Source organism: Amblyomma mixtum, chromosome 1, assembly GCF_055824585.1.
Source record: "Amblyomma mixtum isolate Tamu chromosome 1, ASM5582458v1, whole genome shotgun sequence".
Taxonomy (NCBI): domain Eukaryota; kingdom Metazoa; phylum Arthropoda; class Arachnida; order Ixodida; family Ixodidae; genus Amblyomma; species Amblyomma mixtum.
This window is the reverse complement of record NC_143012.1, coordinates 174541420-174556437: the sequence shown is the minus strand read 5'-3', so window position 1 is coordinate 174556437 and position 15018 is coordinate 174541420. Positions and strand designations below refer to the sequence as shown.

The window sequence follows — 15018 nt, the reverse complement described above, 5'->3', positions numbered from 1 at the left end:
ATCATACTGTTCGTTATAAGTGGTAAATGAACTGGATTGCTCCTACCGTACGATTCAGCACCCGGATGTTACCTTCTGATTGATATGAAAGGCATGAGGATATGCTGAGCCAACAGTGGGCACAACCATCGATGCAGTCCTACAGACTATCTTCCTTTCAACTTGTTTAACATCAAGGACTGACAGTTACAGAGAATACGTGGGATAGTTTGAGGAAACGCGAAGAAATATCGTTCAGTTCTGTTAATTGCTGTTTTCTTAAATACACCCAATATCACATAAGGGGTGAAATCGCCCTTCAAAACAGGGAAGAATAGTTAAAATTGATAGTTATAGGTTACATTCTCTCAGAAAGGATGCGTGGAAACGATGACTATGATATCAAGTAGGCCTGCAGTCAGTAGCTGCTCGGAAAAACGGTGATGGCAGAAGAGCCAGTGGTGGTCGGTGTGCAGCTTGAAGTGAATGACCTTGTCAAGTGTGTAGGAGGCAGTAGAAGTATTATGTTCACTTCTAATCACTTTTGGCTGCTTTAGAGTCTCTTTAAGCGGCAAAATATACTGCTTAATAGCAAACCCTGTGGCCTGGCAACTTTTGACCCACACGGTACGTGCTATCACTGCTTTCATAGCGCCCTACACCTTAGGTGGAAGAACAATTCGTTGTTCAGTCATTACGGATTAGAAAGCAACAATGCTTTAGCAATGCCCTGTAGCGCCACTCTGGGAAAGTGGATGAGAGTTTGCTATCTTAGAGCGCGGGTGAGAGACCTGTAAAAATAAGTGCAAAAAATTATACCTGCCGGAGAGGGAGTAGAAAAATGCAACGTACGGAAGTCCCGAATCAACATCCTATTTAGCGCAATGATATTCCTCTTGCCTTTTAGTGAGGACCATAGAAGATACGCTCACACACTGGTCTTTGTGGCGAAAGTGTCGCAAGGCTTCTATAACATGTCTTTGAAGTAGACTTCTGCTTTTAATGATTATCTAGAGGGTTCCCAAGGACGGTACGCACCCGAATTCCCTGCAGTTGGCTCCAAGATGGCCGAATATAATTTTCCCCATGTTATATTGCCGCTGACCTGTGCAGATCTTTCACCGAGTTACCCGTTTTGTCAGTGCACACCATGCTAAAGCTTAAATAAGTACAGATGCGAAATTTCGGCTTGCGTGTTCACTTATTTGAAATGATGCGTTTGACACTAATATACATGGATCACCGAGTTCCATTTGCCTTCGATCGCTGAATAATTTATAACTGACTCTCTTGTTTGTTTAGGCTGCTTCGATTTCAAGAACCATACGATGATCGTGACTTCAAAGCTATGTTCATGAAGCGTGAAAATAAACTGCAATATTATCTCTGATTCCTCGCTTGTTCTCTTTCCAACTCTTGAAACCGGTTGTCTTAATAAGCGTTGCTTCGAATTAAAGCTATGTACCAGCAAATGTCGTACTTGCATGGATGCAAAGTAACCCTGTCCTCTTCCTGACGGTGTAAGCGCGATCATATCAACCCTGCTTTATGGAAAGGCTGTTCAGGAGGAGATTTTATTTTTGAAATGAACAACATCTAGAAACCGAAACTAAGAAAGTTGGTACATCTTGCCTTTAGAAAAAATATGACAACGAAAGTTGCCCTATAATGGTACAAAGCCTGCGCGCAAATCGTATTTCAAATAAAAAATGAGCTCCATCCGGCAGATGTACGGATTAAATTACCCAAATCTACAGTACATGACTTCTTGAAAGAGCGCACGAAGCATCAAGTCTGTTTCATTCGTCCCGTTTACATGTGAGGGCCTTCTTTGAAAACTTCAGCCTCAGGGCTTGTACCATTTCCAGCGTGGTTTCGTGTTTCGTTTATTCCTTCACCAGCGCTTCTTGACGACCGACTGCCTGCGGTATGAAGAGACCGGCGGAAGATCTGAACTCTAAAGATGACAATAACGAAGATATCCGTAGCCTCATCCCCAAAGAAGCATTGATGCACAATCGCTACATTGAACAATAAAGCGTTTACATGGACTAGTTGGTACTGGCTTCCTAAACTTATGATTGCTAGCGAAATGGCAGAAAGGAAACGTCAAGACTACGGACTCTACTGTCATGAGAAATAAATCAAAAATGAAATTGAATTGAAATTGAAATTATGTTTCCTGCCTGAGTTGTCATTTCGCCACAACTCACAAGTTCGTAAGGCTACAGTGAAGCAGAATAAACTCCACATATAATAGAACCTAGCTAGCTTACTTTTCCGCTCCCAAAGTGAGAACATAAGAAAAGAAGGCTGTCACGTCAGAGATTTTGAACCGAAGCCACTTATTAATATTTACGTACTTTTGGTCTTAAACCACAGAAGTGCTCCTGGCTGCTCACAATGAACGTCCGAATAGTGTTCGTGCTGACTTCACAGCATATTTAGTGTTAATATGATCTGTTTTCAAAGAGTTTCACTTACTACTGCAGCAATTAGGCATAGTGAAAAAAACTGAACTACTATTAAGTTTTACATTGAAAAGAGGGAAATTCAAAGTTTTTATGTAGCCATTGACCAAATTATCTGCATAATTTTTCAGTCCACGGTAGTGTGTAGGAGGCGATTTTTTTTTAACGTTTACTGATTTTCCAGTCTAAAATCTGCTAGAGATATGTCGGTGTGGTCTGTGCAGGTGAATTGTACAGCAAGACTGACAAAGTCAGTGCTAAAGCCTAACAAACGAATAGACGATCAATCACTAAAATTAAGCAAAAACTTTTTACTCTTCATTTTAAGGCGAAATAATATATTGCCAAATTGACGGCCATCAACATTAAAATTCAGCATAGTTTTTAAATTTTCTTAAACGACCCCGTAGTGTGAAATAAGGAACGGCAAAAATCATCTCCCGAAATCTTGTCGAGTGGCCTTTCCCACAGTGCGTATTCACAGAATGGCGTAGTTGTGTGTTGTATTGGTTGTATTGTCATCAAAATCCTATTAACTACCTTTTATTTGATCATATTCACAAATCGCGCCCGCCTACGCTTCTCCATGGTTTTTGAAATACAAATCTGTAGACGTTAAAAACAACCATCCCATGCGTGCTGTAACATGTGACACTTATTAAATAACAGCTTCTCTAGCACTATAATTTATGCACATAATAGACTTGAGTGCTTTTCCCTGTTAGAGTATAGGTGGATTGGCGATATTTTGAAAAAAAAAATCCCTGAAATGGTTTCTTCGCGCACGTTCCTGTGCCTGCACTCAGTATCACAAATGCATTCAAGATTTCCCATTCCTATCTGTCTCTTTCACACTTATTTCTGTTTTTACAACCATGGCGTGCACTTGACTCTTCGCCGGCGAAAATGCTATGCAAAGTATCCGGGGTGGCTAATTTTCTTTCACTTATTCTGGTGTAGTTTTTGCCGCACGTTTACACACCTGATGGACTGCCTGATACAGAGCCTCCCAAGTGATATAGGGCTTTCATGTAAGATTTCTTTCTTGCACTAAAAAAAGAACTCAAATTGCTTAATTTCACATTTATGTTTTAAACGGCTTTATCTTGTAATGATTTCGTAGTAGAAGACGATTAGTTTTCTTCGCGCATTAAAACTGCCCGTACTCTGCGCATGCTTGCAGCCTCCATTAACACCTGCGACATTTAATGAATATATGGTATCATTCCTGGCTCCTCTTGACATCGTAGAAAAAGTCCCATCGAGAAAATGTAATAACTAGCCGTACGTTTGCGTATGTGGGAGCTGTCGCACTTTCCTCTGATTGGGTTTTTCAGAATCCTGCAGCGCCTATACTTCAAGTCTCCTGCTCCTCGTTCTGAGCTGAAGTTTGATGGCGCTGAGTCTATTGTTTTCCTCCAAAAATACAGCTTACTTAGCATATCTCATGCTGTCCTGGTGCTTCAATATGGTCCGACCTATAGAGTGGTTCCCCGGTAATTTTTTTATTGTCCTTATCGTCGCGCGTGGCAGTGTTCAGCGCAACAACTTACCTTCATTCTAAGATTGGCGATAGCTTTGCTGACCTTCTCTGTGTACTCTTCGTCGGTTAGGATGTGCGTGCTGTCGCTGTCCTGCGCTTGATAGCGAAGTTCCCCTGAAAGATACAATGCGCCGTGGTTAAAGGAGTTGACAGGACCAAAAGTAACTAAAGCCGCCGCGATGGCTCAGTGGTTATGGCGCTCGGCTGCTGACCCGAAAGACGCGTGTTCGATCCCAGCTGTGGCGGTCGAATTTCGATGGAGGCGAAATTCTAGAGTCTCGGGTACTGTGCGATGTCAGTGCACGTTCAAGAACCCCAGGTGGCCGAAATTTCGGGAGCCCTTCTCCACGGCGTCTCTCATAGCCTGAGTCGCTTTGGGACGTTGACCCCGATAAAAAAGGAATCAAAGTGCGGTGCCTAAACAGAGCTGGATCAAAAGAGAACGCCCACGAGAGTGGCATCGACTTGGTAAAACGATAACGTAATCAAAACGTATTTACGCAAGAAGAACTTGCTATAGAAGAAGAAAAACAATGTAAAAACAAGAAAAACCGGCTAGGGGCTTGTCACCCTCCAGTATTATTTGAGAGTGCAGTCACGTAGCAAGTATTAAAAAGAAAAGTTGCAGCCATGCCTATAACTACAGACTTTCTTTATCTGAGGACAATTGCTTAAAAGAGCTGACGAGACTGAACAGATAATTTGAATGAAAACTTTAAATATTACCAGTGGTAAATTTTGAATGTAGGATGTGAATGTCATCGCTTGTACTCATTGGAGTTGAAGTAGAAACGAAAATGTGTTGATGTGTTTTGTAACTTGTGCTTTCATGCTTTTTTTAATTTTATGTAAATGTATACCACTCCTGCTTGGGCGCTCAGCCAGCAGTATGTTCAAAATTAATATTTTTGCGCTCATATTTTATGCGCAGTAATACCCGCTTCAACTGGTCTACTCAATGTGTTGATGCCTTTTGTAACTTGTGCTTTCATGCTTTTTTTATTTTATGTAAATGTATACCACTCCTGCTTGGGCGCTCAGCCAGCAGTATGTTCAAAATTAATATTTTTGCGCTCATATTTTATGCGCAGTAATACCCGCTTCAACTGGTCTACTCAATGTGTTGATGCCTTTTGTAACTTGTGCTTTCATGCTTTTTTATTTTATGTAAATGTATACCACTCCTGCTTGGGCGCTCAGCCTGCAGTATGTTCAAAATAAATATTTTTTTGTGCTTGCTTATATTTGAAGATAATGTACTTTTAAAGCCGCCGAAAGATTTTCCAGAAAGTAGATTCTATCGAGCCCACAAGCCGGCGGGCTCACTCATGAGTTTACTCATTGTGACGTTACCTGTCAGCCCAACTACGCACACTGAAGGCCAAAGGCCCCTTCCAAATAATTCTGTCCGGTGTCAGATGCGCAACGTTTCTCCTCTGCTGCCCATGTCTTGTCTTGAATTCTACTTATCAGCTCTGTTAGCAGAAGATGGGTTACTTCGCTTGCGTATTGTATTCCTTCTGCACGTAGAGTTTTCCATTTTCATCATTTTTCATTTATATTTCCTTAAAGGCCCGAGAGCATTACATAAGGGGGGAGCAAACTCAAGATTTGTGCGGACGAAAACAAGAACTCTACTGAGAAATAAAAAAATAACAGTAAAAAGAAATAAGAATGTACAGCCGGTAAGTGGCGCCGAAAAGGTTATACAATATGTATGAAGTACTAAAAAAAATAGAACACATGAGTAAACACAGACTAGAAGGAATGATATAAAAAAGCAAAGACAATTGGTTGTATAAAGTACAATATATAATTGAAAAGATTGCTGTCCCGAAAAATGGTCTTACAGTAGTTCTCGGAATGATTTGCGATTAGTGCATGATACAATGGTGTTTGACAGGGCATTCCACAGTGCTATTGCGTGCGGGAAAAAAGAACTGAGTGCTAACGTTAGACAGTTGATGCGAGCGACGCTATGATTATGGTTCCAGCGGCTAGGCGTCCTGTGGTGGGGTTCTAGTTTTGCGCGTCTTGAGCGCGGATGATAATAGAAATGATGCAGAAGACAGAGGCGATATATGATGCGGCGTGACGTGAGCGATGGAATGGAGACGGACTGTTTCACTGCTGTGATGCTGCTTTTCCTGAATAGGAAGATGTTATAAATCGGATGGCGCGGTTGTTTCATTTCATTTCATTTTATTACCTTAAAGGCCCCTTAAAAGGGGTGTTACATAAGGGGTGGCAAGAATAAAAGCACAATTTCACAATGACAGGAAAGTTTCTACATTATCAGTGAAAAGTCGTGGGCAGGTGATGATGGCAACGTTGTTTGGAAGGCCGTTCCAGTCTGCGGCTGCACGAGGAAAGAAGGAATTAGAAAAAGTGACGGTGCGTGATCGTGGACGGGAAACTTGTAGGTGATGGCTGGTGCGGTGAGACATGCGTGCGGGTGAAAGAATATAAGGTGCGATGTGCATAGGGCTGTGGAAGAATTTGTGAAATAAAGACATGCTGGCAATGCGACGGCGGAGCGATAAGGGTGATAATCCGGGTGCTGTTTTTAAGGACTAAACACTGATGTCATAAGAATAGGATGAATGAATGAAACGAGCAGCGCGATTCTGAACAGATTCGAGGGCATTGATGAGATATGCTTGATGAGGATTCCAGATGGGCGACGCAAATTCTAGTTTGGACCTGACTAATGACTTGTAAGCTAATAACTTGACAGGATGGGGAGCATGATGAAGATGACGCTTTAGGAAACCTAATGTCTTGTTTGCTGACGATATTATATTAGTAACATGCAGGCTCCAAGAAAGATCGCTAGAAATAGTTATGCCTAGATACTTGTATGATTGAACTAGTTGTACGGGAACTTCAGATATTACGTAAGAGAAGGTTAAAGGATTACGGCGACGGCTAATGGATAAAAGATTACACTTACGTGGGTTAAGTTCCATTAGCCATTTATTACACCACTCCTGAACGGCATTAAGATCATTTTGAAGAGAAGATTGGTCAGCGGTGGTGAGAATAGCACGATAAAGTACACAGTCGTCAGCGAACATGCGTATGTTAGATGTTACATTTGAAGGCAGATCATTAATGTATATAAGAAACAGTAGTGGGCCAAGCACAGATCCCTGAGTGACGCCCGACGTTACTGAGAGTGAGTTACAGTTTTTATTGTTAACGGAGACAAACTGCGAACGATTAGTCAAAAATTCTTCGATCCACTTCAAAATATGGGGGTGCAAATTTAATCGAGAAAATTTTATCATCAGGCGTTTATGGGGTACTTTATCAAAGGCTTTGGCGAATTCTAGAAAAATGATATCAGTCTGTAGATTAGAATCAAGGTTAGCATGCAGATCATGAATGAATGTGGCACGTTGGGTCTCGCAGGAGTAACCCCGGCGAAACCCGTGCTGAGCAGAATGGAAGAAGTTATTCGAATCAAGGAATGTCATGATGTGGGTATAGATGACGTACGTGTTCCATGATTTTGCAGGGAATACTAGTTAGAGAGATGGGACGGTAATTAAGCGGGGAGTTCTTGTTACCTGATTTGTAGACTGGAACGACCTTCCCATTTTTCCAGTCTATGGGCAGTTGACCTGTGAAGAGTGACTGAGCGAATAACAAGCACAACAGAGATGAACATATATCTTTGGTATTAATCAGTATTTTAGCGTTGATATTGTCAATTCCAGCAGAGGATGATATTTTAATGTTTTCTATTAGTGACAAAATTCCTGCAGAAGAAAATATAAGAGGAGGCATAGTATCTTGAATAATTGGGGGGTTTGGAGGAAATGTCGGCTCTGTTTCATTAGTAAACACGGATGAAAAGGCTGTGTTGAACATGTTGGCGCATTCAGTTTCAGAGACAGTTGCACCCGAAGCATCGGTGAGGGAAACAGTGCGTGTGTGCTGGGGGTTAATGACTTGCCAGAACCTACGGGGGTTAGTTGACAACATTTTAGGCAGATCGGAGTTAAAGAAAGTGCGTTTGGCTTCTCGAATACTTGATAAATAAGTTTTTTCGGCTGCATAATATTTGTTCCAAGCGTTCTGACTACGAAGCAACTTGGCTGATCGGAAAAGACGCTTCTTTTTATTTTCAAGACATTTGAGTGTATTTGTGAACCATGGGTTTTGAGGGTTATTTCGTATATTTATGTTTGGAATAAACCTGTCGACCAAATCTTCGATTTTCCTCTTAAACAAGGACCAGTTATCATGGATGGATCTTTGATGAAAGCTGGATTGAAATATTGGTAAAAATGCGCGAAGTTCATTATTTATTGCTGTGTAGTTTCCTTTATCGTACAGTCGGATAGTTCGTTTTGTAGTTACGCGTAAGGACGGTTTAATCGTGAAGCCGGCATGTATGACGCGGTGATCGCTGACGCCTGGTAGATACGTGATGGAATGAACGCATTCAGGATTATCCGTTAATATTAGGTCCAGGATATTAGCGCAGTCTACAGTTACACGGGTTGGTTCGGATATAGTTCGAACGAGGTTAAAATTAAGGCAGACGTCTAGAAATTCATTAGCCTCCTTATTACCTGTAGCAGTTAGATTATGCCAGTCAATGCTCGGAAAATTGAAATCTCCGAATAGGATAGTGCAGGTGTTAGGGTGCTTAGCTTTAATTTCATTTAATGCGTTATGAAGTTTTCGAGGGAAGTCTGGGCAGCTAGGAGGCCTGTAGCAAACGCCAGTCACAACTGATTTAGGTGAAGCATGGCATAAAACCCATAATATTTCTATATCTGATGAAAGGTGAACAGCTGAGCATGATAGATCCCGAGCGGTTGCAATCAGTACCCCCCCCCCCCCCTCCCCCTCGATCTGGGCGATCTTTCCGAAAAACACTGAAATTAGGCAAGTCAGCAAGGACTTCACTATCAGGAATGTCACTGTTCAGCCACGTTTCCGTCAAGACTAGTATGTTGCTAGCAGATGAAGTGGCAATATGGGAAATAATGTCGCGCTTTGAAATGAAACTCCGCACGTTAGTAAAGATCGCTGACAATGAAAGTGCTTCTTGCTGTGCATGCTTCAAATGATCTGTCGATAGGTGCTGAGATGGTTGCTATTTCACCTCTTTTACTGTTTGTGATGATTCATCGAATATGTAGCGTTTGGGACCAATATGTAACGTTTTGAAGCGCAAGGAGAACTTATCGGATACTGATTTGGCAAAGGTTACAAGATGTTTGCGGGCGTTACGAACGGGAAGGGAGAAGTCTTCACCAATACTGTAGTTGGTGCCTTTAAGCTTAGTACCTAAAGAAAGGATGCTTTCTTTAGTTTTCGAGGAGGTGAATTTAACGATGATTGGCCTGGTGCGATCAGTTGAGTGGCGCCCGAGGCGGTGAGCACGCTCGATTAGATTGGGTTCGATGGCAAAATCTAGTTGAGTGGAGCAATGACGAATGACTGTTTCTTCCGAGTCTGCATACGTTTCAGTGGGGTTAGTGTAAGGAATATTGTAAAATATGAGGTTGTTACGGCGAGAGCGATTTTCTGCATCGTCGATGCGTGCTTCAAGTTTGTCGATCTTGCAGGTAAGTTTGGTGTTTAAAGTTTTCAGGGCGTCTATCTCAGAATGAAGAGTGGAAAGTGTGGCGTAGTGTGATTCCAGGGAGTCCATGTGCTTGTTTAAGTCGGTCAAGGTTGTTTCGGTAGTGTTTAGTTGATCTTTAATGTCCTGTAGATCGGAAATTAACGTAGCTTGCCCGGTAGTTAGTTTTTGGAGCTCGGAAAGTATGCAATCGTAACGGTCGGGGCCTGGGTTAGATTCGACATCGCCTGACAATAGTAAAAGAAAACGGAGAACACGTGAACACTCGGCAACAATACTACAGCAGCACTGAGGGCTCGGCAGCTGCATTAAAAAGTAGTTACTGGTTTTTTTAGCAAATAGGGAAAACTTGTTACTAACCTGCATTGCGAAAAGCAGAGGATTAGTAGTCTGTGCTGACACACAGCTACCGAGCCCACAGAGCGGCGGCGATGACAGCATGGGCTTTATATGCCTGATAAAATTATCAGATGCTGATGTTCCTGGCGATGGGGCGTGTACGGCGTGTACGGTTTCGAGGTCGGCGGCGAGACAAGCTTGAGATGGATGCCAAATGGATGACGCATATTCGAATTTCAGGCGAATGAATGTCATGTATGCTAGTTTCTTTACTTCAGGGGATGCGGCCTTCAAGTTACGTCGTAAGCAAGCTAGTGTGCGTGAGGCTTCGGCGCAAAATGTTTTAAATGTGGGTTATCCAAGAGAGTGATGGTGTTAGGTGGAGGCCGAGATATTTGTAGGATAATTGGGGGTCAACAAAAAGTGAGGCAATGCTGTACTGATGCGTATTTACAGTGCGTCTTTTGTGAAAGACATAGATTTTCAGTTGTTAATGTTTAAGTAAAAGAGGGACTTATTACCCCATGAGGCGAGTGTGTTAAGATCGGTTTGAAGTAAAGATGAATCGTTGGTCGCCTAAATAACTCCATATATGACGCAATCATCTGCAAAAAGCCGCAAATTAGAGTTTATGTTAGAAGGGAGATCATTAATGTAAATGAGGAATAGAAGCGGTGACAGTCCGGCGCATTGAGAGACCCCTGGTGTTACACTCCTGATGTTCTTTAGGTAAGGTATCTTTGGGCGCTTTCGTTTCCTGACCCACTCGTCTCTCTTACTGTATCTTAACGTTACCCCAATTGTTTTCTTTTTATACCTCTTTCAGCTATTCTGAACTTAATTTTGAAGACTTTTTGTTGGCCTTCAAGTTTGTGCCCCATAGAAGAGTGCTTGAAAGCAACAACCAGAAAATACATTGTTCTTGAGCTCTAGGGTAGGCCTAAAGGGGCCTGCTATTCAACTAAGGGTGCATGCCAAATGCACTCCTGAAAATTCTTGTTGCCCTCCTTTCTCGCTCGCGTGGTCGAGACCCAATGTGGATGTAAACGTTTTTTCTCTGATTCTTTGTTCATGGAATTGAGCACTGCTCATCTTAAAATTTATGATAATTTGCGGAATTTCTCCTGTCAGTTACTTATCGGCGCAGTGTATTTGCACATCGCCGGTCTCTAACGCGTCTCCAATTTGTTACTTCCAGTTTTTGAATACACAAGTCCTAGTGGTCATTTGTGCAAGGGTGGTTATAGTATCAAAGCTGATGCAATACACATAGCGCGACGCACTAGGCAGTCCGTAGTTTCTAAAGCGTCGCAGTTTTATTAAGAATAACAGAAATATGCATGTTTCACTGCAATTGTAGAGCGTCCAGGACCACATAACACAGTTGCTAGTTAAGAAACATAATATCCCATTTTTTCGCAGAGTGCCAACGTGGCATCTAACATGAAATTCTGGTAATGTGATGTATTACGTCCGCATATACGCACTGATTATGTTTCTTGTATGGGTGTGTAGGTTTTGTTTTGAGTAATGGTGTTTTGTTGTAAGAAAAATACCTTCCTGGATGACAACGCCGCGTCCTATCCACTGTCGCCAGTGCGTATACTTTGTAGCTTTGTTAGTTAAGAATACCCCCCAAAATTTTTGGGGGTTCGATAAGTTTTTTAGCTCCAGTTGTAAATTGAAGCTTTGCAAAAATAAAGTTGAAATAAATAGAAAAATATAAACCAATACACAATAAGAACAAACATGCATGCGATGAAAGCTGTATAAGGAGCTGTATGTATCTGAACATTACAAGGGAAACATGCTCGCGAAATGAAAGAGGATTAGTAATGACGCAGTTGGAATAGGAAGGTCAACCCAGAGTGCTATGGCGTGAGGATATGCCGACCAATTGAAAGACTTTGCAGGTACGCAGATGTGCGAAAAACTAACATTATCCAAGCGTCCAGACGTGCCCAGAGGAGCGCTGAGTGGCCGGGGGTGAAGCTTTATTTTTATATGCTTAGTTGAGCAAAAAGTCAAGAAAGCAATCTGGCGACGCTGTCCTGAAAGTGGGAGCAGGTTATCTGTTTTTATTTCAGTTTCAGTTTCAGTTTATTTCCCGAAAAAAAAATTCTGGTGGGACAGCTGGGCTAAAAGCTGCTTTTGTCAGCTTTACGAGGCCCAGGGCCCAGCATACAAGGCAGGGCAAGTCATACAGACATTGAAAAACAGCAAAATAAAGGAACATAAAAATATCAATACTTAAACACACAGCACAGACAGACGTGTAAAATACGGTAACAAGTAGAACCGTGTGTACAGTTGTGAAGTAATGTAAAAAGTGAAAAAAGAACATATATATAGATGATTTAAACACATTCAAAATCAAAATAAATAAAATCAGTCCAACACGAGAGAGAGAAAAAAGTGCACAAGAAAATAACAAACAGTTTATATAATGTGGTTACAATGGTTGTGTGATGTGAAAAAAAAAAGAAAATATAAAGAAAAATATTTGGGACAATGGAAAACAGTTATTCACCAGAACATCTATACAGATACAAAGTACTCTCGCAACTTAAGATATATTAAGATACATTAGAATAGTGGCTCTAGTTGTTGAAAGGGCACCTGGCAGGTCTTGTTTGTATATTCTTGGTTTTTGTTCAGGTAGTTTTGGTTTGATGAGAGCATAGAAGAACCAGATTCCATGCGTGGGCGTAGTCATAGGTTACGTACGCTAATTTGCCGACACGGTCGGACGCTTGATGGAAGCTCCAACGGAGATAACCAAGTGAACGGGAAGTTTTAGAACACATGGAAATATGTGCTCGAATCGGGACAGGTTACACGATAAATGAGCCCTAAGGTATTTGTAGGGCCCAGTCTGAGAAGCACGCGCAATATTTAGGAAGCGAATTTGAAGCTGACGCGCATTCGGCTGAAAGCCGCTATTTGATATTTTGTGGTGTTTAGAGTCGTGATGTAATTTTCACAGCACCTAGAAATATTATTTAGATCCTGTAGAAGAACGTGATGGTCATCAGTGGATTTTATTGCATGGTAAAATGTGCAGTCGTTGGAAAACAGGCGCCAGCACAAAATGGTTATTAGTTTGTAGATCAGAAATATACAAGGAACAAGGAACGACTGAGAGCGCTGTCTTATGGAAAACTTGAGGTAACATAAGCACAAGACGAGATGTAATTTTTACCCAAGCTGAAGTGTTCACGAAGGAAAAGTTTCGAAGCAATGATAATGCTAGGGAATCGAAAAAAAAAATGTGAGAATTTGGAGATCAGACAAAAATTGGCAGCCCAATAAAATCACTGCCAAATAAAAAAAAACAAGAAAGATGTAGTTAGTTTGTTCATTTGCTCCTTATTAATGTTCAGATAACCTGTTAGCTCGTGAAGCTGTGTACTATTGGCCAGGCCACGCTGGTTAGGAAGGAGAAATTTATTGGACTCACAATGACTGCCGAAGATAAAAAGATATAAGTCCGGCAAGTAGTTTTCATGTGAGCGAGATGGGCTTGTAACTTTCAGCAGAACTTCTGTCGGGACTTTTTAAAAATGAGCTTGATTGCTGGAATATACGACGCATTTGCATTATTCCGTGCCATAAATTTTCTATTATCGACGCCATATAACGGAGAAAGGTGGGGGTTGTCGATAATGAAATGCCTTCAAGAGATATAGCTGTCGGTTTCATGTAAAGCCGGTCAAATTCGAAGCAGCTGCCACACTATAATAATCTTTCATGAAGACGAGTGAAAACATTTTTGGACAATGACGGCCAGTCCCGGGGAGTGACAGGCGTGTATAGCCTCATCACTAAAAGTAATCAGGCTGTATGGTTTGCTTCTTACTAATACAGTAACGCCTTTACGGCTTTCCTAACAATAAAAAAATTTGAATGTTGATGTCAAAGGCTTTTCTTACCGTACAGCGATTTAGAGCTTGAAGAGTGGCATAACTGGTCCACTACCCGTCTAAGAAACAAACTACGCAGCCTGGTTACTTTTGACAAATATGGTACGTTCCCATGTAAAGAAATGGTATTTTTATCTGGCTGCTATGCAATCACCCCAAATACTTCATGTAGACGAAGCGCGATATCTGCCGCATGAACCGCATGCGGTAAGCAATGCCTACCCTCAACAAACTCTGCAATTAAAAGAACACGGAGCTTTATGTCTTGAGACTATGATGGTAAAGAAAACAAAGTGTGGCCGACTTTATTCCGCGCCGTCAGAGAAGCACTGGCAACAATGTTATCAACTGAGACCCAACCAGTGAGTGTTTTTCCTAGCAGGCATACGAGAACTTCTTTGTGATGTTGTGGTTAAAGTATGAGCAAATACATGTCTCTTTGACTTTTGTGGATGCATCTGAATTGCACTCTCTCGCTGTACTTGTGTGGCCCGAAAAAAACAAAACACTCATGGCTTCTGCGGATAAGAAGAAAACATTTCAAATGAAATTATAGTGAAGAGAAGGCTTTAATTGCAATCTTATTCTAATTTTTAATATTATTATCTCATATTACAATAATTTGTAACTATATATCGTAGAAATGCATAAATTATAAATTATGACTCGCTTTTTTCTAATTCAACACTGGCGAACTAATCCGAACGGCAGACAGGATCCAGCGGTTTGAGTGGAACTGTTCGAAGAATTGCATGAAATTGTAAAGCATTTCAGTAAGCATGTCATAAATATCGCCTTTTAGCACTGCACTCAATAACCGTTTCTAGCTACAATTACTTAAAAGCGAGCCGAGCTAACATTTATCAGTACCTACAAAAGTCGAGCGTCTTGACACAATTTTTAGACATGGAGTATGCACTAGAAAACTTTGGCTGCCGAAGAAATGATCGGACATCGTTTCCTCGATAGGAAAATGCATTGCCCTCCTCAAATCTTATGTTAACATTCAGAACTTCATGAATCGATAGAGCTTACTGACAGTTATACTCGCGCCGTCGAAAAAATGGTGGTAGATATAACCGGAAGCAGCAAGAGTGTGTTAGATTCCCGAGGACAATTTGTTTTTTGGTTTTAGGGCCAAAGCTCTGGTCCTCTCGT

General features: G+C 41.4%; 2 protein-coding genes across 3 annotated transcripts in view; both read right to left on the bottom strand.

Moving 5' to 3' along the window:
- Positions 1-15018, bottom strand: part of LOC149369877 (uncharacterized) — a 69322-nt gene that overhangs the window by 44356 nt on the left and 9948 nt on the right. For both annotated transcript variants that reach the window (XM_089559602.1, XM_089559593.1), the window contains exon 3: positions 4004-4107. In XM_089559602.1, the coding sequence (XP_089415728.1) occupies positions 4004-4107 (104 nt within the window). The remainder of the gene's footprint in view (positions 1-4003; positions 4108-15018) is intronic.
- LOC149369878 (uncharacterized) lies at positions 9107-9964 on the bottom strand. Its single transcript, XM_089567441.1, has one exon. The coding sequence runs from the start codon at positions 9962-9964 to the stop codon at positions 9107-9109; it is 858 nt and encodes a 285-aa protein (XP_089423567.1).

What these genes read in the sequence shown, in the direction of transcription:
- LOC149369878 (XM_089567441.1), bottom strand. Translation starts at nt 9,964, where the DNA reads ATGCAGGTTAGTAACAAGTTTTCCCTATTTGCTAAAAAAACCAGTAAC.